Source organism: Amyelois transitella, chromosome 7 (genome assembly GCF_032362555.1).
Source record: "Amyelois transitella isolate CPQ chromosome 7, ilAmyTran1.1, whole genome shotgun sequence".
In the NCBI taxonomy this organism is placed as follows: domain Eukaryota; kingdom Metazoa; phylum Arthropoda; class Insecta; order Lepidoptera; family Pyralidae; genus Amyelois; species Amyelois transitella.
This window is the reverse complement of record NC_083510.1, coordinates 10,632,156-10,658,132: the sequence shown is the minus strand read 5'-3', so window position 1 is coordinate 10,658,132 and position 25,977 is coordinate 10,632,156. Positions and strand designations below refer to the sequence as shown.

Here is a 25,977-nt window from a genome sequence, read left to right as displayed (position 1 = left end):
GGCAAAAATAAATATGATGCCCAAAATAACTATTCCACGCGGACGAAGTCGCGGGCACAGCTAGTTATACATAAAAACACGCCTCTTTCCCGGAGGGGTAGGCAGAGACTACCTCTTTCCACTTGCCGCGATCTCTGCATACTTCCTTCGCTTTATCCACATTCATATCTCTCTTCATGCAAGCTCGGCGGTTTCGGGTATTCTTGACCTGACCCTTTACCAGCACGTCCTTTCGACTTTCTAATTATAAGAAGAAGCATATTGTTTTGTATTTACAGAAATTCAAGTATGCGACATGCGATCAATAAAATCGAACTCATTAAAACATTCTCAAAATTACCAAACAAAGTCTTCAACAGACAAACATTCCGTTTCTAATAATACACGGGATGGTGACGCACATCCTGCCAAAGATAAGGGTATGTACTCATATATTATGACTTCTTATTGTCGTATCAAGATAGGTTTAGTGTTTTATACAGGTTGATTTTTAATTGATAAGGAAATTTACACAACATGTCTGAGCGATGAAACTGAGTAGGTAACAATGAAAAATAGTAGAAAAAAGATAATTTTTCATACAAATTGGTTGATCAGCTGATAGGCCTGAATATAGGAGGAAAATTGCTTTTTGCTATATGTAACAATGTTTAAAAGGAAAATGTGTGGCCCAGTTTCATTGTCAAAACATGCTGTGAAAATTTTCTTGACGAATAAAAATTCACTCTGTATATAACTAGGCTAATGTTATGGTGACAACAAAGGTGAAGGTATAAAGCAAGCATCTGACGGTAAAATCTTCTAAATAGATAGACAAAACTCTAAATATTTTTCGGAAAAGGCGACTACGGCTTAATAACTTCGGATTCTTGTAGACGATGGGCTAGCAACCTGTCACTACTTGAATTTTAATCACATTATTAAGCCATATAGCTGAACATGGCCTTTCAGTCGTTTCAAGGCTATAGATATAAAGGCAAGGAATATAGATGTGACTATACGTATGTATGTAAAATGGGAATTGCATCGCAGAAAGAAAGTTAATATTAATTATATTTTTAATCTATTATCTATACTTGTCAATGTTTGACCATTTATTTCAGAAATACAACCAAGTAGAACTCAATCCATAAAGTCGCAAACATCACAGCGTTCTCAAAAAATGTCACTGAAAGAATCCAAAATTGGTAATAGTTCTGTTAACATTGTTTCTATCAAGCCATAAATAAAATAAATATATACAAGACAAATCGCAGATACTAACTCAACGATACTATATATCACAATAAATACTTATATTGATAAACATCCAAGACCCAGGCCAATCAGAAAAAAATTGTTTATCATGACCTAGTTTGGATTCGAACCCGGGACCAAACAGTGCCACAGACAAGCGCACAGCCGCTGCGCCACAGAGGCCTTCGTAACATACCCGACTCTTGCGAAATGTATTCAGCGAGGTAATTTACAATCGTCGTAAGGCTCAAGTCTTATATTCTTTCTCTCTTAATTTCTTAAAATTTTGAGAATAACATATTAATTTTACTAAAGAAAATTGTTTTTTTTTTTAGAAAAAAAACCAAGCAAAACGCTATCCCAGAAGTCCCATTTTTCTCAACGCTCTCAAAGGTTGCCTTTACAAGAATCCCATAATACTATTGCTGAAGCCAGTGGTGACGATATTGGTAATTAATTTATTACGTCTTATTTATTCACGGGGTAGGCGGAGCCTGGCTCGTCCTCGTTTATTTTGTGGTCTAATAGTTTTGAAACAAAGGATACATTATAGGCCAATCAAAATGGACAGTTAAAGTCGGAAGTGCATTGAAAACATGCAAGGGTGATAGAAAAATAAATTGTTGATTGAAAGTTAGAACTGATTACAATGTTTATTTAACTGGATAATTTTTGAAGTAGAACCTTAATAAAATTGCTACGAAACAAGTGTAACATACATATGGTATTTAAAATCAAGTGTAATATATATACATACGGTATGTATGTATGTTACACTTGTTTGTATCCTATATGTAGTCTAGGCTCATACTTTCCATTTATATCTGTCCGGTACGGAGATAAACATACTATATTCGTTCGTTTATTCCTCTCTGTAAAAAGATATACCTATCTATGCACCGATTTTTTTACTGTTTCAAAGTCAAATGTATTTTACTTTTAAACAGTATTATTATAAAATGTATTACAGTAAAAAAGTTGTATAAAATGTAGTACATGTACAGTTATAAAATGTATTTTATTTTCAGTATTTTCAAGACTGTTGGCTGTGTCTACCCCACAAGGGATATAGACGTGATAATATGTAAAAGTAAAAATATTATATCTGTAACAGCCTTCCTAGTGATTGTTTCGCCAAAAAGTTTAGGTATCAAGAGCTTTTACTCTTGTAATCAAGAAATAATTCATTTACAGACAAACCTTCAATACAAATGCATTCGTCTGATACATATTTATTACCGCAATCGTTGAACTCTGAAAAAGTTCTAGTCGACACAGGTCATTCTTGTAACATTAAGTCTTCGCACGAAATGGGTAAGATTATTTTTAAATCATATTCCATTAAAAGTAGATATCGTTCAAGATTCCTCACCAGTGTTGCGTTGTCGTGCCGCTGCGGTCTACCCTGCGCCATCTTCGTAGTCCGGGAGCCGGCGCACGCTATAGTAGTCCAAAAGCGAAGGCCCGGGCTTCGCTTTTGGACTACTATAGCGTTTACCAAGTTGTGTAGCTCGCTATCCTATGTTGGCCACTTGCTGGATCCCGTGTCAATAGCTTAACCCACGTCCCCTTAAATATCTATACTAATATTATAAAGCTGAAGAGTTTTGAACGCGCTAATCTCAGGAACTACTGGTTCGAATTGAAGAATTATTTTTGCGTTGAATAGGCCATTTATCGAGGAAGGCTTTAGGTTATATAACATTACGCTGCAACTATAAGGAGCAAATAAATAATGAAATATGTGAAAAAAACGGGGAAAATTATTCATCCTTGAGAGCTTCAATGATGTCCAAAATAACTATTCCACGCGGACGAAGTCGCGGGCAAACCTAGTTGTAAAATAAGTTCTAAAAACGTTGTTGTTATTTTATGGATCTTTAAATTATCTCTCGTTTCTTTTACCTCAACGTGGTTGCAAACGCTTTGCACATCTGTATCATAGAAATATACATAAATGAAAGAGTGTCAGTTATGTCAGTCTCAATTCTATCATTAAGCCAAATAGCTGAATGTGCCTTATTAGTCTTTTGGACTGACTGTTGGCTCTGTCTACCATGCAAGGGATAAAGACGTGAATGTATGTATGTGTGTATGTCAGTTATGATTCCCCCTTCTTATCACAAAACCACTCCATGGATAAACATTTTTCTAGAAAAGCGACTATTAGGCCACTTACTTACAGCAAAAAGTTAATATGTCATCAAAAAATACGTGGAGAATAGGAAGTTAAAAACTTACTTATGACTATTGGCAAAAAAGAAGTTACTAGTAAGTGTTGGTACAATTATATCTGGTAGAAAATAATAATTGTACCTAGTTAGTAGGCATAAGTACCTATTAACCTCTTTTTTTTTTTTCTTAAAGACACTTAATTTCGTCATGAAATTTGTAATAATTTATTTTGGTCTCGTTTACACACACTTATAAGAAACATGTAAATAACATTATTTTTGTTTACAGAAACTCAAGTATTTATGGAACCTAAGCCGTCTAGGAATCCGACTGTGGCAATCACACAAAACTCCAATCTGAAATCGTGCCAGGTCCGAATGCAACTACCCAGTAAGTTTATATTATCCATTAGTCACCATTTTTTAAAGGGGGTAATTTGGAATATCTTGTATCACTACATGGTATGACCATGTAATCTATACTTATATTATAAAGCTGAAGAGTTTCTTTGTTTAAACGCGCTAATCTCAGGAACTACTGGTTGGAATTGAAAATTTCTTTTTGTGTTGAATACACCATTTATTGAGGAAGGCTTAAGGCTATATAACACCACGCTGCAGCTATTAGGAGCGAAGAAATAATGGAAAATGTGAAAAAATATTATTCACCCTTGAGGGCTTCAATGGCGGACGAGGTCGCGGGCACAGCTAGTCTTATATTTAAAATTCTCGTGTCACACATGTTCGCTCCCGTACTCTTCCGAAACGGCTTGACCAATTCTCATGAAATTTTGTGAGCTTATTGAGTAGGTCTGAGAATCGGCCAACATTTATTTGTCATAACCTATAGTGATAAGGGTTGTCCACCCTTAACATTTTTTTTTAACTAGAAATTATTAAAAATAATTTATATGGCACAACTACGTTTGCCGGTACAGCTTTTAGCTATAATACATACATTAAAATCAAATCGTCAATAAACACTATATGATATATAATAATAACACTATATACATGAGAAATTACATGTCTAATGTCAAAAAGTCAAATATAAATATATTTGACTTTTTCTGATACTAACCAATGGTTCTCTTATAGTAAAGAACTAGAAATATCGTCGTGAAATAACCTATACAGTTAGGCAACAGAATTTGAAACAGTTATCTGAGATTGGTCAGGTTCCCCTGCAAAGGTTATACAGTTCAGATTGGAGTCGCTTCGTGTAAAAATTGGACTTACCCTCTCCTTGAGAGGTGACCGGGGCACTTCATCAGGGAGATTATAACCTTACGGGGTAGACATAAAGTGACCATACGTCCCGCTTTCGGCGGGATTGTCCCGCTTTCAGGCTGTCTGTCCCGCTGTCCCCAGCGAGAGCAAAAATGCCCCGCTTTTTCAAACAAACCAAATTTTCATACTTATTTTATATCAACATTGCACTCAAATCTCGCAGACGAGAACAGTCAGTCAAAAATACTAAATGTACAGACAAAATAATTTTACTGTTTTATTATATGTATAGATAATTATTTATAATTAACATATATATTAAGTATATTAATAGTACTTATATTTTTTATTTACTTCTATACAAAATTCCGTAAGCGTCCCGCTCTGACGCAAAAAAAAATGGTCACGTTAGGTAGACACGACTTTATTTCTAACTCGTTATCTCACGTTAAGATAAATAAGATGTATTTAAAATAATACATATCTATCTATATATATATATATAAGATTTTGTGTTACAGATGTCCGTAATACGACTTCCCAGTCGACTCTTGTCGAGAGTTTGTACCAACCATTTTTGTTTGAAGTGGGTAAGTTAACTAGAAATATAATTATATATATATATATAAAATGCAAATTTCCTTTGCCTCATTTTAAAGTAACCTACATACATACATACATACATATGGTCACGTCTATATCCCTTGTGGGGTAGACAGAGCCAACAGTTTTGAAAATACTGATCGGCCAGCTCTTTGGCTTAATGATGCAATTGACATTCAAATAGTGACAGGTGATAGCCCATCGCCTAAAAAAGGGTCCCAAGTTTGTTAGCTTATCCCTTAGTCGCCTTTTACGACATCCATGGGAAAGAGTTTGAGTGGTCCTACCTATTCTTTTTGTATTGATGCCGGGAACCACAGGGCGCTTAAAGTATGTAGGACACATTTTAAATGATGTAGGAAACATTTACATTTGAAGTGTTTTTGCCTATTTTACAGGTACAATGTCATCTATCAATAAGCAAAAATCGATAGGTATTGTCACAACGGAATCGGATAGACAGTTGCAGAACAAATCTGTAATGAATGCAGGTGCGTATATAAAATGTTACATACATATGGTCACGTCTATATCCCTTGTGGGCTAGACAGAGCCAACAGTCTTGAAAAGACTGAATGGCCACGTTCAGCTATTTGGCTTAATGATAGAATTGAGATTCAAACAGTGATAGGTTGCTAGTATTTAGTAGAACGTATCTTGATCAAATTAAGGACGTCCTGGTAAAGGGTCAGGTCAAAAGTACCCGAAACCGCCGAGCTTGTATGAAGAGAGTTATGAATGTGGACGAAGCGAAAGAAGTATGCAGAGATCGTGGCAAGTGGAAAGAGGTAGTCTCTGCCTACCCCTCCGGGAAAGAGGCGTGATTTTATGTATGTATGTATGTATAGGTTGCTAGCCCATCGCCTAAAAAAGAATCCCAAGTTTGTAAGCCTGTCCCTTAGTCGCCTTTTACGACATCCATGGGAAAGAGATGGAGTGGTCCTATTCTTTTTGTATTGGTGCCGGGAACCACACGGCATATAAATTGTTTTAGTTGTATTTTCATATTCGTCCTATGAGTAGTACCTATTTGCATGCTTTTAGCAAACAAGTCTACTTGGATCATGGTTATTGCACTAGTTGAACGTACATATTCCCTTAGTTGCCTCTTGCTAACTAAGTATACTCAAAACATGTCAATCTTAAACACCGCAGACGGCACAAAACAATTTCGATACCTTAATAATAATTCTCAAAGACATCCATCATTCTAATATGCGTTTATATTAATTTTAATTTTTATCATCGAGATACATTTTCTTTTGATATTGTCTCGAAGTTTTTATAGTGCTTAAAGTTAGTTTGCCATGTATTTTTCTGCTCATCTTTTTCTCCCTGAGTTTACATGAAAACCATCATCACTTTTGATTAATGACTCCACATTATTTTGGACAAGATTGATGGTAGTTTCAGTTTCAAAAGAATTTATAGTATAAAATGTGATCGTTACAACCACCGCGAAGGAAGTGGTGTCTTTTTTTGTTTGAGATCAGTCTAGATTGTGAGTGAAAAAGATTTTAGTACAGAATATTTTTATATCTGTTTTTAAGGTATTGTTATAAATCTACATATAGGTACTTACTCTAAGTAATAGCGGACGCCGCGGCTTCTGCCGTGGTAGGTACGATCGCGTTCATATCTGCAGTCATAGTTTTAAAATTCTTACGGGTTAAAATAGCGTGCACTGTGGTTCCAGTAGATACACACACACATGCATATTTAAAAAGATTAAATATTCCATCAAATGAATACGGTCTTTAATACCAATGATTACTAAGTAAAACAGTTTATTATTCTATGACATATAACAAAACAAAACAGAAAGAGACGGTAATCAACGATGGCCGAACTGGGCCCGATAATTGTCGATCGAGATATCGTCGTCTCTCATTATTTGCATAAGATTTGCCTTTAGAGAGAAGCCTGCGACTGCCAGACTTATGTCAATTCGATAAGGTTGAAAGTTTGTCTGCACACGTCCCTAACATAGGTAGTGGTTCCTTATTACTTCGTGTGAGCAAGTGAGATCTAAGATATATTAGATAATTTAGCTTGCTCACACTCGTTTGTTCTAGTTACTAGCGTTACTTGGATTCCGAAGTTATACAAGGATTTTTTTTGTCTATTTAAAAAAAAAATTGTGTTACTGACAATTTTTAATGTTTCAAGGTGCCATTTGAACTAAATAACTGACTGACTAACTAACTAACTAACTGATATCTAAGAATTACAATACCCGCGTCTTCAAACACGGAAATCAGCAAGAAATATTAAACAAGAGGGATCAAAATAAAACATTCAATAATTAAAATTAGTCAATTTTATTGAAGTTTACCTATAGTTTTGTTTACATATCGATGATTATATAAAGCTATACATACAGCATATTACACTAATTATATCATCTACTTATCTCCTGTTATTAAGGTTACAGCTTAATTATTCGTTTTCATAAAGAAAAGATATTGAAGCTGTCCTTAAAATACTATCTAAGTAATTAGTGGTTTTAATATAAACTGGCAGAACCTTTCACGCACTATATGGACTCGATGCACAGGGCAGTTGTCTTGCACAAATGATACTGTTGGCATATCATCAATCGGATAAATACACCGCACAGTTGGTAACATGGTTTCTTCCAGCACTTGCACATAATAAGCAGCTGTAGCACGTCCTGCTATCCACACCTGTTCCCCAGGTCCAGTAGCACTCATCCAGCCCCACATATTTACAGATATGCGTCCAGACTCCATCTTTGGCCCAATATTTTTTCTTACCGAGTTGCATTTCTTCGCCATAAATGAAGCTTACCATGTTGCGATGACGTAAACGAACTTTTCGTCCGTAAATATTGCTTTTTTCCAGTCAAAATCCAAATACTGCCGAGCAAATTCTAAATGTTTTTGCTTATTTATTTCGGATAAATACGGCTTTCTTGCTGGCTGTCTGTGGTGTAGTCCCTAACGGTGCAATTAACAACAGTAACCACTGATGTGTCGAACTGTTCCGCAAATGTTCTGGTCGGTATGAAGCCATTATTTTCGTACTGATCCACCATGGATCTCCGCTGTGTGGCGTGTCGCTGTGTTGATTAGCGGACGACGGCCGCTGCGCGGCGACTTTTGCTTACACTACCCTCTTCTTGATGGCGCGTTACCCAACGCTTTACCGCTTGTTGTTTATTGTGTTATTTGTGTGAATGTGTGAGTGACAGCGGTGAGTGCAAGCTATAAAGTTTTGCGAACTATGACTGCAATTATGAACGCGACCGTACATAGCTTATGACACCCGCTGATATGTACCTTTTTAATAGATTACTAGCTCTTTCCAAGAGACAAATGAAATATAATCATATGTTTCTGTTTACATACGCCGTACGTTTAATCACGCCTTTTCTTGAAGGGGTAGGCAAAGACTACATCTTTCCACTAGCCACGATCTCTGCATACTTCCTTCGCTTCATCCACATTCATAACTCTCTTCATGCAAGCTCGGCGGTTATTTCGGTTTCTCTTCTGTTTGTTTGTAACATTATCTCTGAGGCCTCTGTGGCGCAGCGGAAGTGCGCTTGTCTGGGACACGGTAGGTCTTGGGTTCGTATCCCAGTCAGGACATGATGAGAAAAGAACTTTGTCCGATTGGCTTGGGTCTTGGATGTTTATATTTATAAATGAATGAATGAAAAATTATTTATTCAAGTAACCAGACTCATTATGTTAGTATACTTATAACTATGTTAGTAGGCATAAATAAAAATAAAAATAAAAATAAAATTAAAATTCTACAATAAATAATTACTGCGCAGACCACTCCTGCACTGTCCCCCCAGATACAGTACAGCAGTGGTTTACGTAGACGCAATCCAGCCTGGCTGCAATCATGCGCAGGATGCTGTTGTCGCTCTCCCGCACCCTGCGCACCAGGGACGCACACCGCTTGCGCATCACAGAGTAAAAACAATTTACGCGGGCATCTGCAAACATCCCTGAAGCGCTGCAGAAGCGAGGTAGCCCCAGCAGCATCCTAAAAGCGTTATTGTACTGTACACGAAAGGCATTGTAAGCTTTTTGAGTATATTTTGCCCACAGACTACACATGTAAAATGAAGAGCAAAAAGCTAGCTATAAGTTAAACAATATAGTATCTCATTACACAAGACTCGAACTTACTTCAAGGCTATCTAAATATATTTAGACAAATTACACATATATGATTAATTGTTCCTGTATATATTTATTTACTATTTATTTATCCTCACGCTTTAACGTACTTATGTATAAGTAGAATCTTCTCAAAATATTCATTCACTATTTATTAGCAATAGGTAGGAAACTTATGTCCTATGTTCCCAATTACCATAGTTTTTACAATAAATGACCTATTATATACTAACTTTCCTGTCAATCTAGGCCTGTGGCTGGGCCTAAGAAAAATACAGTTATTTTGTAAACTAATTTCTCTTTCCTCTTTCATTTCCAAGATCTGACTCCTCAAATCGCCACGGCTGCCACCAGCACAGGGTTGCTGACCAGAACGAAGTCAACAGGCGGATCTGCCATCGGATTCAGGAATATAACTTTAGACGCCTACGCTCAGTATTCTTGTTATCATCATGGTGAGTTGTTTTATTTTTCTCTCACTCCTTATCCTTCTCATTACAGCGTATTCCCGTTTGCATTGAAGCGGTGCAGTCTTCTGGTACAAGTGTTAAAATGATATTCCAGCCACAGCTATTGTAACACCAATATTTTTAATGGATAAACTTTTTTCGTTATTCTATTCTCAGGTCACAATTCTCAAAAAAAATACATTCACCTAGTAATTTTTTTTAACCATGATCACACACTTCGTGTACTGTACATTCTCTGACTGACTTACTAAACCAGGATCAATATTTGAATCTCAATTCCAATCAAAATTTCCATACTTTACCTTTTAGTCTTTTCTAAACTGTTGGCCAGCCCTGTCTACCACGCAAAGGATATATGTGGATGTGACTGTATGAATGTATCTTTTTATTTCTTATTTTCGCATGTCATTTCTTTGTTATTGTTATTTCTTATTTCACTATTGTTACACGGTTAATGAAATATTTTAATGTTGACGGCCTCTGTGGCGCAGCGGTAATACGCTCTATAATCGGAGGTCCCGGGTTCTAATCCCGGCCAGGGCGTGATGAGAAAAGAACTTTTTCTGATTGGTCTGGGTCTTGGATGTTTATCTATATAAGTATTTATTATAAAATATAGTTTCGTTGAGTTAGTACCTATCTCGTAACACAAGTCTCAAACTAACTTCGAGGCTTACTCAATCAGTGTAATTTGTCCCGTATATTTTTATTTATAGACATCTAAGGTGTTTTTTTCTTTCGTGACGTGACCTTGTAGTTTTGTAGGTAATGCAGAAGCTGTTGCTCTTTACTTCACACCCGGATCGCGGTCATACTGGAGGGCTTAACGAGGTCAAACGCCGATATTATGTTGACATATCTAAATTTATTTCATCCAATGTATCAAAACAAGAGATTATCACGCCATAGTCTTTATTGATAGCGTTTTTACTCGGTATTTTTACGCTAAATTTGAGTAATGATGGAAGGATTTAATGGTAGACGGGCGATTTGTTAGCCCCTATGATTAATTCTTCTGTAATCATAGCCGATATGTATGTAATTTGTTTGCTTCATAAATATATTTTTGTTATATTTTAACAGTCTGATGACTGCTTAACGCCTTGATAATACATATATATACATACATACAGTCACGTCTATATCCCTTGCGGGGTAGAAAGAGCCAACAGTCTTGAAAAGACTGACAGGCCACGTTCAGCTTTTTGGCTCGATGATAGAATTGAGATTCAACTAGTGACAGGTTGCTAGCCCATCGCCTACAAGAAAAATACAGACCTTTATACATTTGATCACGTCTGTATGCCCTGCGGGGTAGACAGAGCCAACAGTCGACAGCGTGAAAATTAATCTTCTTGATATATAACGTATATTCAGAGTTAGGAGAAGGACACAGGGTACCTTTTAACCCGCTAAAAACTATAGTTCCCGAGGGTATTGCGAAAAACCTGTATTCTTTTGAAGGTTGCGCTAAATTCGTAACTTTTTGTAGACGGTGCTAATTTCGTGTTTTTTTTTTAATTGTAGTCGGCATTAAAGTCGTAGATGGTAATTGAAACAGTAATTATTTCAATTTGTTTCTTTTATGCAGAGATCGTGGCAAGTAGAAAGAGGCGTGTGAATGTATGTATGTTTCAGTTGCAGCGAACTGTAAAGGCGTACAAACAGACAGAGAAATCAAATCAACAGCGGTGATCACGTCGTGCATACCCGTTGACAAGGGAACTGAGCCTGGCTTGATTGATGATACAAGTATGTGTATTGTAGTTGATGACACAAGTATGTGTATTTTAGTTGATGGCACGAATATGTGTATTGTAGTTGATGACACAAGTATGTGTATTGTAGTTGATGACACAAGTATGTGTATAGTAGTTGATGACACGAGTATGTGTATAGTAGTTGATGACACGAGTATGTGTATTGTAGTTCATGACACAAGTATGTGTATTGTAGTTGATGATATAAGTATGTGTATTGTAGTTGATGATATAAGTATGTGTATTGTAGTTGATGACACGAGTATGTGTATTGTAGTTGATGACACGAGTATGTGTATTGTAGAGTGAGCTTTATAAAATTACTATTGACCCGCACCGCAGTGCCGTGTAGTTCCTGGCACCATTAGAAAAAAGAATAGGACCACTCCATCTCTTTCCCATAGATGTCGTAAAAGGCGACTAAGGGATTGGCTTACAAGCTCTGTCTACCCCCAAGGGATATAAACGTGATTTTATGTATGAATTTAATAATTATACTTACTTCTTCAAGAGTAATCCTTTATTCTATACTTACCAAGTACTTAACCGATCATTTAAAAAAAAATATACGGGGCAGATTACCGAAACGTTTTGACATCGCTTTTTTAATAATATTATATTGAACTATATGTCTACACAGGTATATGCACTTTTTGTGGAAAAAACACATTGGGATCTACTTGTTCGAGTCATCGTAAGCATTATATCATTATGATTTTCCATTCTATTATCAAATGTTGACTTTATTCATTGTGTAGATTTTTAGTAAATACATTTTACTACGGTAAACGGAAAGAGTAGACGGAAAAGGATATTAGCTAAATATGAAAGAAATAAATTAGTATTAATGCCGTGTGGTTTCCAGCACCAATAGAAAAAAGAATAGAACCACCCCATGTCTTTCCCATAGATGTCGTAAAAGGCGACTTTAATAATGTATGTTATAAACTTGGGATTGTTTTTCAGGCGACTGTCACTATATGAATCTCAATTATATCATTAAGCCAAACAATTGAACTTGGCCTATCAGTCTTTTCAATACTGCTGGCTCTGTGTACCCCGCTAGGGATATATATATAGACTACGAAGAAATATATATATATATATATGTATATATTTCTTCGTAGTCTATACTGTCGGCTACCTTCGTCACATCACACCGTTATGATCGATAACATTTCATATACCTATATGCTATCAAAATGTAATTCCTTCTTCATCAGCCCTGAGGAAATGCAATCACTTCCGCTCATCACAAAACACGCTGCAGTCTACATCGATTGCCGTGCAGTGTTCCAGATATTCCCACATTCCCCTGACAAAGGCTCCTTCCAGAACTGGCTTGGTTTTAAGTAAGAATGATGTAGAACTATTAATTTTTCTAGATTTCACACGAGAGTATTTGAAGAATGAAGTAACAAATGACTATCACGTGCGAATAGGCTAGCCGCTGTATAAGTGAATGACTTTACTTAAGTTGCATGATGTTTTACCACAATATCTTAAAGAGAAGATCCTGTTTAACGTCAAATTATTAATGAAGTTTTTTTTTTCTGAATCTATTCATGCCTGTGCATTTTAATGTAACTGAGAAGACACTCTGCCCCAAAGGAATGACAATGGCAAAGTAATACATTACGTTTAAAGAAATACATACATATAATCACGTCTATATCCCTTGCGGGGTAGACAGAGTCAACAGTCTTGAAAATACTGATAGGCCACGTTCAGCTGTTTGGCTTTATGATAGAGTTTAGATCCAAATAGTGACAGGTTGCTAGCCCGTGTTATTAATGTGTGTATTTTGTAGCTAAAAATATCTATCTATCTATCAATGTGTTAGAAATTAGATTACATACATACATACATATCATCACGTCTATATCCCTTACGGGGTAGACAGAGCCAACAGTCTTGAAAAGACTGAAAGGCCACGTTCAGCTATTTGGCTTAATGATAGAATTGAGATTCAAATAGTGACAGGTTGCTAGCCTGTCGCCTAAAAAAGAATCCCTTGTTTGTAAGCCTATCCCTTAGTCGCCTTTTACGACATCCATGGGAAAGAGATGGAGTGGTCCTATTCTTTTTTTTTTATTGGTGCCGGGAACCACACGGCACCTAGAAATTAGATTATCGGTACGAATACATAAAATTACGCCATTTCCCGGAGAGGTGGGCAGAGACTACATCTTTCCACTTGCCACATTCCTTTTGCATACTTCTATTGCTTCATGCATCTTTTTAACTCTTTCCATGCAAACTCGTCAGTTTCGGGCAAGTTATCTTGACCTGACCTGACAGATACAATACGAAAGATCAGCATCACTTAATATGATATGTGACCTTACAGAGGATGACCAACTAGCTAATCTGGCTCGTATGATAGCGCAATCGTCACGAGAAAGTTCTAGATATAATCAAGTATCCAGTGCTTCGGCCTTGAACGACGATGATGATAAGTGGATGAAGCGGTTCAGTGATGACAAAAGAGGTATTTATTTATTTTTTAACCGACTTCAAAGAAGTTTTCTATTGGATCGTATGTTTTTGTGGCCAATGGGAGATGATATTGATATTATCGTGATGATCTAAATGAGAAAGATATGAGCGGCGCTTTTTATCAGTACTAACCATTATTTTTACCGCCTTCAAAAAAAATTATGGTTCTCAGTTTTCTGTATGGTATGTATGTATGTTTGACCGCGATTATCTTCGCTGAATCGATTTTGATGCAGTTTACAGAAAAGTGATTGTTACACTAAAGTGAATGTTGTAGATATTTAACCGACTTCAAATAAGATCGATATCGATTGGAGGCGGTTCTCTTTTTACAATAGTTAATAATATTTATTCTAGGTGCTGATTTTGTATTTGTGTTTTTGTTTTTTACCGTACATGCTTCTATTCTCAAGCAATCTCAATTCTATCAGTAAGCCAAACAGCTGAGCGTGGCCTATCAGTCTTTTCAAGGCTCTGTCTACCCCGCAAGGGTAATATAGACGTGAGTATATGTATGTACAACCGTTTTCCCGCGACTTGGTACCGTTACAAACAGACTTGCGCATTAATGATAGATAATATGGATTTGTAACCTCGTTCTGTGCTATATAGGTATCTTTCTTAAGTTGAAAATTAATTTTCCGATTTTTAGTATTAAATTATTAGATCGGAGTATTATTATTTAATTAGCTAATGATGATTTAAAATTCTGTTTTAGCTCTTTCCGAAGACGCTGCATTGACGAAATTGAAACTGATTTCGCGGTCATGCAAGAAGAAGACTAAATCCGCAGGCATCAGAGGCAAAGACTTATTAAAACAAGGTGACTAAGAAACTCTAATTAAAATGTAATTTTTCTCTTGGGTTATTTGCGATTATTAATTAATCCAATTAAAACAATTAAACCAAATGCCGTGTGGCGGAAACCACTTTTTTGTATCGGTGCCGATTTGTGGTTTTAATTATTATTTATAAACGGTCATACTTAAACATACATACATATAGTCACGTCTATATCCCTTGCGAGGTCCACAAAGCCAACAGTCTTGATGCCCTTATGATGGAATTGAGATTCAAATAGTGACAAGTTGCTGCTGCACACGGCACCTACTTATATCCTACTTATCAAAATGCCTTATTTCCCACAGACGCACCACCGCCGTATGAAAATCTTTCCAAAGACAGTTTAGCCGATGTGTTTCCTAATAAAGATGAGAGCAAGGAGATTGCAGTTCATCACATGCATTTAGAGACTCCTGTTATGGTCGATAAAGTGACATCAGGTAATGACTGAATTACCAAGTCCCTTTTTTTGTTTATTTATTATTGAATCTGACCTGTCAGTCTTTGCGGGACTGTTGGCTCTGTCTACCTCGCAAGGGATGTAGCCGTGACCATATGTATGTATGTAAATCTGACTAACTGATTTTAAACTTTCGAGTAGCATTGTACTATTTATAAATAATACAGGTATTAAACGCGCATGTAACGTACCTTCATTTTATCTCGGACGTTTCGAATCTAGTAACAATGATCACTAAAGATCGGAATAAGTAGATTGAATTGGGGTCAATGATCTGAAACGTATATATTAATATGGACATGCCTCCGTCCGAGATTGCGGGATTTGTAAATTATTAAGATTTTTTCCGGAATTTTTACAAGTGGGATGAAGAATATATTAGTGGTAGCTGTTTTCCCCCCGTTAACCGCGGACAATTTAGTTTACTATAAGTGTAAGTACTGAAATGGAATCCCGGAAAAGAGGCTTATCCATGTTATGCTTTCTATGGTAATTCATGATGCAAGTACATAAAATCAATCTACCTATTCCGATTTCTGATGATCACCCAGCGATCCTAAATATAGTCCGAGATAAAAAATAATAAATAAAAGGTTTTAAACGAGACTTTTTTTGAAAAATCAGGTCAATTGTAGAAACTTCTTCGTCTGTGTCTATTTGTTCTCAAATTTTCTAAAGTTGTAGCGTAGTAAAGTAATAATATGTCGTCAGAGTATTTTTAAAATTACAAGAATCTTCTTCAAAAAGTTGTCTTTGGAACATTTAAGAAATTACACTTCTTCATAATGTAGTAAAATTCAATAACTTTACTAACGCCAGGCATTCAAAATTCACCGCTGTGTATTAAAGCTAAATAACTTTAGTAATTTTATCGATATTTCAGATTTGATGTCAAAGGATTTAAAAGAATCGATACTCCAAACTAGTCCAGAGTACAGGGACGCAGGTATACATCGATATAAGGGAATGATGATTCAGCAATTCTGTCTGTTAGGTTATTTTGTTTGGTCGACATTTTTATTTTACTCATTGGGACAAATTTCTAGCTTCAAGATTATTTCTAGATAGGATTTATCGGGCCTTCGTAGGACTTCTGAAAAGTACTTCTTTAGCATCCTAAGTCTTAATTATCAATTATATCAAATTTCAAGGCAAGGCCGTGTGGATCCCGGCACCGCTATAAAAAATAATAGGACCACTACATCTCATTTCCCATGGATGTCGTAGATGGCGACTAAGGGATGGACTTAAAGACTTGAGATTCTTATTTTAGGCGAACCTGTCACTATTTGAATCTCAATTCTATCATAAAGCCAAGCCAATATTAGCTGAGCGTGGCCTACCAGTCACCCCAAAACTGTTGGCTCTGTCTACCTCGCAATGGATAAAGACGTGACTATATGAAAATAAATGAATGAATTATATCAGTCTGGACCACATTTTTGGCTTTAAATCAAAATTTGGGCACCGATTTTTTTTATTAGTACCTATCTTCTTTAGTCAAAACAAATCGTATTTACCAGACGATGCGCCTTTTTTTCAAAGACATTTCGAAACTTAATAACGTTACATTGAAAAGGCTGAAGAATACATATTGACCTCCCCATTAAGGGCCCTTGTTTCATTGGAACAGAATTGCTCAATCAAGCCCTGTGCAAATTTGCCCTTTGTTTTACTAAATTCCAAGTGATTTTTTGCTTTAGAATCGCTACCAACGTCAAAACCTGCCTCCAAATTATGTATCACGTTGACTGTGAGCGGGCACCGTAGATCTAAATATGTCGTTACTATTCTTAAGCCGAGAATGCATAGGTAGGTGCCTCATAAGGGTGTTGCTACATTAAGCCATATATACGTACGTTTTGACATCTTAAATACATTTATATGTTATGTAGGTAGGTACACATGTTTTGGCAAATAAATTTATCTTATGTGCCGTGTGGTTCCCGGCACCAATACAAAAAAAAAAGAATAGGACCAGTCCATCTCTTTCCCATGGATGTCGTAAAAGGCGACTAAGGGCTTAATAGGCTTACAAACTTGAGATTCTCTTTTAGGCGATGGGCTAGCAACCTGTCACTAGTTGAATCTCAATTCTATCGTTAAGCTAAATGGCTGAACGTGGCCATTCGGTCTTTTCAAGACTGTTGGCTCTGTCTTCCCCGCAAGGGATATAGACGTGACCATATGTATGTATGTATGTTATCTTATCAATATATCGTGATCTAACATTGCGTGTCAATTGCGGGAAATTAACACAAAATGGTGACAACATAAAAGATAATTGTATGAAATATGTTTATTGTCCAAAACTAAATTAAGTACCTAATTAACTAACAAATGAAATGGAATCCACGAAACTTAATTTATAATTTGGTGATAAATCTATTAAAAGTTATATTGATACGTCGTAAATATGGATTGATGTAGCGACACAAAAAATTTATAAACCAGTTTCATCACTACCTCAAATATCCATACACAATGCTACGACAAATATTCTAAGAACTACAATACATTATAGTAAAACTTAGCTTTCATACTGTCATTGGCCGTACTTCACACCATTTTATGCACAATTTTACTTGTTACGACTTGTTCAGTGATTTTTTAATGAAGAGGTAACAAACAAACTTACCTTCTCATTAATTATATTAGTAGGAATCTTGATATAAAGGTTGTGGACGATCCTGTAAGTCTGTAAAAGAAATGTAATATAATAAATTGAGAGGAAAGAAAGACAATTGATTCGATTTTTCACTTGTAATAGGAATTTAAACAAACTTCCTAAATTATTTAGTGATTTTTGTTATTCTAGATGTTGAATGACACTGCCTTTTATATGTTTAAAACTATAAACTTAATTAACTTAACTTGTGCTATGTGGTTCCCGGCACCAACAGGCACAAAAAAAATAGGACTACTCCATCTCTTTCCCACGGATGTCGTAAAAGGCGACTGAGGGATTGGCTTATATACTTTCTTAGGATTCTCCTTTAGGGCGATAGTAGCTAGCAACCCGTCACTATTTGAATCTCAATTCTATCATTAAGCCAAACAGCTGAACATGGCCTTTCAGTCATTTCAAAACTGTTGGCTCTGTCTACCTCGCAAGGGATATAGACGTATATTATCACGTCTATATCCCTAGCGAGGTAGACAGAGCCAACAACTAAATATACACATCAACTAAGCACCTAGCTGTCTTAACTGGTCATCAGGCTTTGAAGACTACAATTTAAAACGTAATCAAGATTACCCACGCTATGATAGGAGAGAGCAATTTTCGTGTTATAATTTTGCAACACACTTAAAGTTCCCTCGTCCGTCACGCATCCACCAACAGAATTTATAATCTATGGAGCCTTTGACCAAGCACTGAAACTTATTACGGATGAACCCTCGTGGGAACCCTTTGGGTTACTGCCGTTTTTATGTGTAGCACCCATCTTATTTAATTGTATTTCAAGTATTTTAATATTATACAGTTATGACCTTAGATATTGTTTGCTCTTTTTACTTTAAAATGTCGCACGTGCTTTCCTATTTGCTTAAATGCTTAAATAATTGGTCAAAAGCTTGTGTGATTTGAATAAATATGTTTTTTTTTTATTTGATTGACTGTCGGAGGTTGAATTGTCGATAGATATCGTCCATCGGATTTTTTTTTTGTAGAAATAATTAGAATAACAATCTATACTAAATATTATAAAGCTGAAAAGTTTGTTTGTTTGTTTGAACGCGCTAATCTCAGGAACTACTGGTTCACATTGAAAAAATCTTTTTGTGTTGAATAGACCATTTATCGGGGAAGGCTTTAGGCTATGTAACATCACGCTGCAACTATTAGGAGCGAAGAAATAATGGAAAATGTGAAAAAAACGGGGAAAATTATTCATCCTTGAGGGCTTCAATGATGCCCAAAATAACTATTTCACGCGGACGGAGTCGCGGGCACAGCTAGTGTTATAGTAACAATAATTACCTGTTAAGTAACTTAATTACTTAACATGTTTTGTAACATTTTAGTTTCCAAATTACTGAAATAAAATGTCAAAATATATTATTGTTATATAATCTGTACGCACCGTTAGGTACACAATACAAAAAAAAACTTCAAATTATTATATAGAAGTGATGAGACTGGTTACATGAACTTATCTACATATATACTCGTTTTGCAATATGATACGGTGTTTGTTTTAGAAACAGATTCACGGATGTTTAGCAGGCGGTCGGCCGGCGTTCTGACGTCACGCAGTCTATTACCGACCTCTCGTATTTGCTATCGGTACCCATCCGAGATTAATCCACTGGGTAAACAATTTTAAAGTAATAACTTTATAGACAAAACCTCTTCTGCCTCCTGGCTTTAGTACCGGTTGCATCCTCACCTCTCTGGAGAGATTAATATTGTGAAGTTGACGTTGTTGAAGAAAATGCTGCAGTGCAGTTTGTTACCGCTTCTTCTGCACTGACGCCTTGGAAGCGGCAGTAAACTTAGTTTTTAAGTAATTTATTTGACGTCAACCAAGTTGTTAAACCATACGACAATTATTAAGCGATATAATAGTATCCTATAATAATGAATAAAAATGGTATGGTAGGGTATGCGTTTGACCATGGATCCTGGATGGGTGAGTCAGGTTTTTACACGAAGCGACTCCCATATGAGGTGGGTTGTTGGTGTTGGATCCATGGTGACACATCCAGTTGCCTGAATGTGCAGGTTTCCTCGCGATGTTTTCCCTCGCCGTAAGAGCATCGGTTAGTATTCAAACTAATATATACATAACTACTAATTTATAGACAAAACCTGATGCTTACAAAAGCGAGATTCGGTTGTGAAATTAAGCAAAAATATATAATTTTTTTTTTTTTCAAAGTATTTCATGGTAGTCGTTTTATTTTTTTGTGTATTTTTCCAGATTGCGTATTAGTGTGTGACCTTCCACCTTGTACTGTGACTAATTTGGGGCACGATATTTCTGTTCAGAAATTGTGTCGTGAAGATAATGGTAAGCATTTATATTTTGCAAACAACAATAAAGAATCATTTCCCCTTGCGTTAGTCACAGCTGCATATTAATTCTCTGGAGAAGAGCCCGGGGTCCGTCTGTGGCCCCCTTGACCTGGACCTTTAACCAATCGACCACAGAGTTCTCTTACTAAGACTCGTATATAATAAATATATTCTGAAGTTTGGCACGGTTTCGTCTTCTCTGGGATGGAAAAAGAAACCTCAAGCTACGGTACTACGAACTGCTACAACGCTACGCAATGCTAGGATGCTACGCAATGCTACGACGCTACGAATTGTTATGACGCTACACAATGTTACAACGCTACGACTACGACGCTACGCAATGCTACGACGCTACGACTACGATGCTACGCAATGCTACGACTACGAATTGCTATCATGCTACACAATGCTACAACGCTACGGCTACGACGCTACACAATGCCTCAATAATTACAAAGAATTTTTTAAAAAAGAAGCTACTTAAAAAATCGATCCATTAAAATAAATGATTATTCAATAAGTTTTCATACACTCCGTTTTTTTTTGTTTCAGTTTACAAGTCTCTATATAAAATGGCTCAAATAAACACGAACCCGATGACTGATGATGGAACGGACCCATATGGTTTAATTTCGCCACCAACCAGTATGATTTGATATATATATAAATATATTTAAAATAAATAAGCCGTGTGGTTTCCGCCACTTTAGAATAGAACCACTAATCCACTCAACCATCTTTCCCATGGATGTCGTAAAAGGCGACTAAGGGACGGGCTTATAAACATGGGATTCTTCTTGTAGGCGATAGGCTAGCAACCTGTCACAATTTGAATCTCAATTATATCATTAATCCATCAGTCCATCCATCAATCCACAGCTGAAAGTGGCCTTTCATTCTTTTCAAGACTGTTGGCTCTGTCTACCCTGCAAGGGATAAAGACGTGACCATTTGTATGTAGGTATAATATGTTTTATATTTTTCTGTAGAAGACGTTATCACGCGAGACGAACGGCCAGCGAACGTTATCAGGGATGACCGGTCGGTATCAACTATGACCGCCGCTACCTACGGTGAGTATATGAAGTGTTAAAGTCAGACCTCACTTAAGGTTTTATTTTTTCTATCGCCTATACTTAATGTTATGTGTCGTGTGGTTCCCGGCAACAGAAGAAAAAATAATAGGATCAGTCCATGTCTTTACCATGGATGTCGTAAAAGGCGACTAAAAATATATACTTATTGTAACGTCACGCATCATACTTTCAGATCAGATGTTTTACAATGTATAGGTATAAAACAACTTCCAGTTTAGTGAATAAGATAACGTGACCTTACAATGAAAATATGACAACGAGTAGCCACTAAAAAATTGCACTAACCGCAAGAAGGCAAATTAAAAAAAGTAAGTATAGTAATTGTGTGCCGTGTGGTTCCCGGCACCAATAAAAATAAGGAATGGGACCACTGACTAAGGGATAGGCTTATCAACTTGAGATTCTTCTTTTAGGCGATGGGTTAGCAATGCGATGAATGATGAATGTCACTATTTGAATCTCAATTCTACCATTAAGCCAAACAGCTGAACGTGGCCAATCAGTCATTTTAAGTCTGTTGGCTCTGTCTATCTGCTTGGGATATAGACGTAACTATATGTATGTTTGTATACTTAATAAAATTTGCTAAACTGGGATGAAATATAACAAGTTATAAGTAGAAATACGTAGAAATAAATAATTATTTTACCTTCTTTTGTCCAAGAGATAGACGATACAACAAATTTATATAGTCACTATATATTCTAACTACTTTTTGATCTTCAGACATTATATTTTCAGCTCAGATATTTTATAATTTAGTTATAATACAACTTCTTAACTATGATTTGGTGAATTATTACAAACCAATAAGAGAACTTGACCTTAAATCGAAATTGCGACAAAGAATAACCACTTTTATAATAATAATATAATAAATAATAAATATCTTTATTAGACTCTTTTTTACAATAGCTCATATATGATTGGAAATAATTGAAAACTTTTAAGGAATTATACTGGCCGCAAGAAGGCAAATTAGAAAAAAAAGTATAGTAATTCACTTGATCTACACTGAGCCTGATATAAGCTACAAATATTGCATGTTTGCGAGACGTGGGCAAACGTGGAGGCATTGATTCGTTCGATATCGGCTTCCATCGTATGCGGGTGACAATATTTCGTTGCACGTGACATTCGAGAATAGATCCCCAATTCGGTGGATTTCATTCGGTTTTATTAGAATCCCTTGAGGCCAGTCAGATAGGTACTTAAGTACCAAAATTTCTGTTGGTAAATTACTTGTTTATAGGAATCTTATATATAAAATTCTCGTGTCACGATGTCCGTTCCCGTAGTCCTCCGAAACGGCGTGACCGTTTCTCGTGAAATTTTGTGAGCTCAGATATTTTATATTACCTATAAGCTACGAAATGACAAAAAATACTTCAATCTGATGATGGATATTAAAAAATAACCAATAAGTACATATTTACATATATATAATCACGTCTATATCACTTGCGGGGTAGACCGAGTTAAAAAGACTGATAGTCCAAGTTTATATATTTGGCTTAATATTAGAGTTAGGATCCAAATAATGACACGTTCCTAGCTCATCGCCTAAAAGGAGAATTTCACGTTTATAAGCCTATCCCTTAGTCGACTTTTACGGCATCCATGGGAAAGAAATGGAGTGGTCCTATTATTTTTTCTATTGGTGCCGGGAACCACACGGCACTATATCAAAACACCCATAACCCAACCTAATACCCATATACAATTTTCTTTGATCGCATTCTGCCAACTAAGTGAATCAATATCTCTATTGAAAACCAGTGAAGTTTTCATAATATCGATGATTTATTTACCAGATGTGCCTAAGTATCATTCGTCATTTGAAACCATCCAAGTTCCAGCGGACCTCATCCAGACGTCTGTCTCCAAGAATTACCACGCAAGAGTGCTGCATCTACCCAGCTATTATGATCAAGGTATGTCGTTTCCCATACATACATACTTTAACCCCTCTTTCCCGGAGGGGTAGGCAGAGAGAGGAAAGAGGTAGTCTTTCCACTTGCCACAATCTCTGCATCCACGTCGTTTCTCATACAGGTAGGTATGAGAAACGACGTGGATGCATATTTAATCTTGTATTTTATTGAAGTGTCATGAAGTGTGAATGAATGAACAAAAGTAGTTATGGCAGAGAACTTGGTAAGTGGAAAGACGCGTGATGTACATATGTAGGTACGTATTTATAAATTTTGCTGTATAGATACGCCCCGACGCTTTGCCAATGTTTCGAGATACATATGTACATATAATCACGAGAAGCCAACAGTCTTGAAAAGACTGAAAATCCACGTTCAGTTGTAAGAAGAATCCTAAGTTTTTTAGGAAGGGACGAGCCCTTAGTCACCATATACGACACGACGTCCACGATTGGCTCTGTCTACCCCGCAAGAGATATAGGCGTGATTATATGTATGTATGTTTTCCTTGGTAAAATAAGATTTTTGCACTTATGCAACCCCTCAGAATATAAAATGGTGGAAACCTAACTTTACTCTCAACTGCAGAAGATTGAAACGAAGTTTCTAGTAAGTTTTCGAGTGCTCTACAATCTTCGCCGTCTAGGCAATCTCTCTCAAGTTGAGTAAATAAAATGTGGTGCTAAAGATTTAGTGCTAACGAAAAAATATACCTACTTACTGTGACTGAGTATGCTTTTTTTAAGCTTTGATTTGATCTAGAAAATGCCAAACATTTTTACCGTCTAAGTCAGTCTTTCCAAAAGGGCACTGCAGGTTCAAGGGGGGCGGTAAGAGACCCAGAATAATTAATAATAATTAATTAAACTAATTTGAAGTTATAGTGGTTTTTAATTAGGTGAAAGAATGGGGGCGCTAAAAAAATATTTATTCTCAAAGTGGGCAGTAGACAAAATAAGTTTGGGACTCTCTGGTCTAAGTGATCAAACGGTTATGGCACCCAATTAAAAAAACTCTAAAGCTTTGTGCACAAGTTTAAATTCTACAGCGACAATGTATTATGGATTATTTACCGAGTTATAAATGTAAGTTTGGATACAATACTAACCGATATTCTTACGGTAAGGAAACATCGTGAGGAAACCTGCTGCATTTAAACAATTGGGTGTGTAACCATGATCTCATAAGGGTTAAGATTCAAAAGGTTTTGGAGGTGAAACGGGAGTAAAAACCTGACTTACCCGATCCAGGGTCGTGGTCAGGGGCAGACCTTGGGCTTTTGGGAAGAAAGTTGTGGACTTAACTAAGACTAACATGTGATGAATCCCAACAAACAACAAAATTATATCACAATTGCGAAAGTAAGTTTGTTTGTTTGTTTGTTGTCTCTGCACGCCTTATCTCCTAAACCAACTTTCTTGAAATGTTTTGCGTATATATAATTAAGAGTCTGGAGAACGTCATTGGGTCTTTTTTATCCCAACATAAACTATAGTTCCCGTGAGATTTGCGCATAACCTGTTTTCTTTTGAAGGTAGCGCTAACTTCGCGCGGGCGAAGCTTTATGTAAAAGCTAGTTAGAAATGAAAAGAATTCGAATAGAAAGGCTCAACTTTATTAACTTATCTATATATTTCAGTGACAGATGATGATCAAATCAAAAAGCCGATAATGGGATCCTGCCGGTATTACAGCCACTTGTTGACCAAGCAATTGGGTCGTATGAAGGAAAATTGTAAGTATCAACACTAAATTATCTGCTTTTATTGTTTTTTTTTTATACAAAATAGCATTAAAACAGGCAAGCCATTTTGCTGATTTTAAATATTGAATTTCCTATTCTATATTTGTTATGGCTTTCGCCATGAAAAAATCTGCCATTCCGCATAAAAAGCAACCATTATTACGATATAAATTAATATTGTTCTGAGGATTGGACCCCGAATGCTAAAATGTCATAGCTACTGCCAAGCATTACTTAAAATGTCTTCTTCCATTCCAGTAAAACATTTAAAACACGCCGAAGACAGTATGTATCGCGTGTCAAACGTTCGCTGCAAGCCTGCTTGTACCGCCTGCACCATGATTCCCAGTGGAAGAGTCGAGCTTTGCTGTCAAACTACGAGAAAACAAAAACTTACCCCTCTCTCTAGATGCGTTATGGCGCCTAGTGTAATTAGCATAGCCGAAGGGCAAGATAAAAATCATTTAAAGTCTATTTACTATATGCTTACGGCGATTGAGGGTAGAATTAGAAGGCTGAGGCACCGCATTCCTAATTAGTTCGGTCAAATTCCGCTAGATGTCATCGAGTACAAAAAAGTCACTACAAAATCAATAACTAAACGACAAAAGTGAATCTACCCTCTCTCTAGATGTGTTATTTAATGTCACAAGCATAGCCAAAGCGGCGACTGAAGAATAAGAACTGAGGCAAAGCATTCCTAATTAATTCCGTTAAATTCCGCTAGATGTCACTGTAAAG

General features: G+C 36.3%; 1 protein-coding gene across 1 annotated transcript; it reads left to right on the top strand.

Annotated features, from left to right (window-relative positions):
* Nucleotides 1-1,162: 1,162 nt before the first annotated feature.
* On the top strand, nt 1,163-25,787 carry LOC106130195 (uncharacterized). The gene is made up of 20 exons (XM_013328973.2): nt 1,163-1,187; nt 1,572-1,685; nt 2,431-2,550; nt 3,700-3,801; nt 5,162-5,230; nt 5,642-5,734; nt 9,724-9,858; nt 11,512-11,625; nt 11,668-11,814; nt 12,857-12,985; nt 13,984-14,124; nt 14,851-14,955; nt 15,281-15,415; nt 16,319-16,381; nt 20,364-20,453; nt 21,014-21,106; nt 21,451-21,534; nt 23,373-23,492; nt 25,132-25,227; nt 25,495-25,787. Exons 1-20 carry the CDS (start codon nt 1,163-1,165, stop codon nt 25,773-25,775), a joined length of 2,256 nt encoding a protein of 751 aa, XP_013184427.2. The 3' UTR covers nt 25,776-25,787.
* Nucleotides 25,788-25,977: the final 190 nt, after the last annotated feature.

Excerpts from the sequence above, each read along its gene's own strand:
- LOC106130195 (XM_013328973.2), top strand. The coding sequence starts at position 1,163 with ATGTCACTGAAAGAATCCAAAATTG. Across the intron at positions 2,551-3,699 it reads TAAGTCTTCGCACGAAATGG|AAACTCAAGTATTTATGGAA; the intron begins GTAAGATTATTT and ends TTTTGTTTACAG. Across the intron at positions 3,802-5,161 it reads GGTCCGAATGCAACTACCCA|ATGTCCGTAATACGACTTCC; the intron begins GTAAGTTTATAT and ends TTTGTGTTACAG.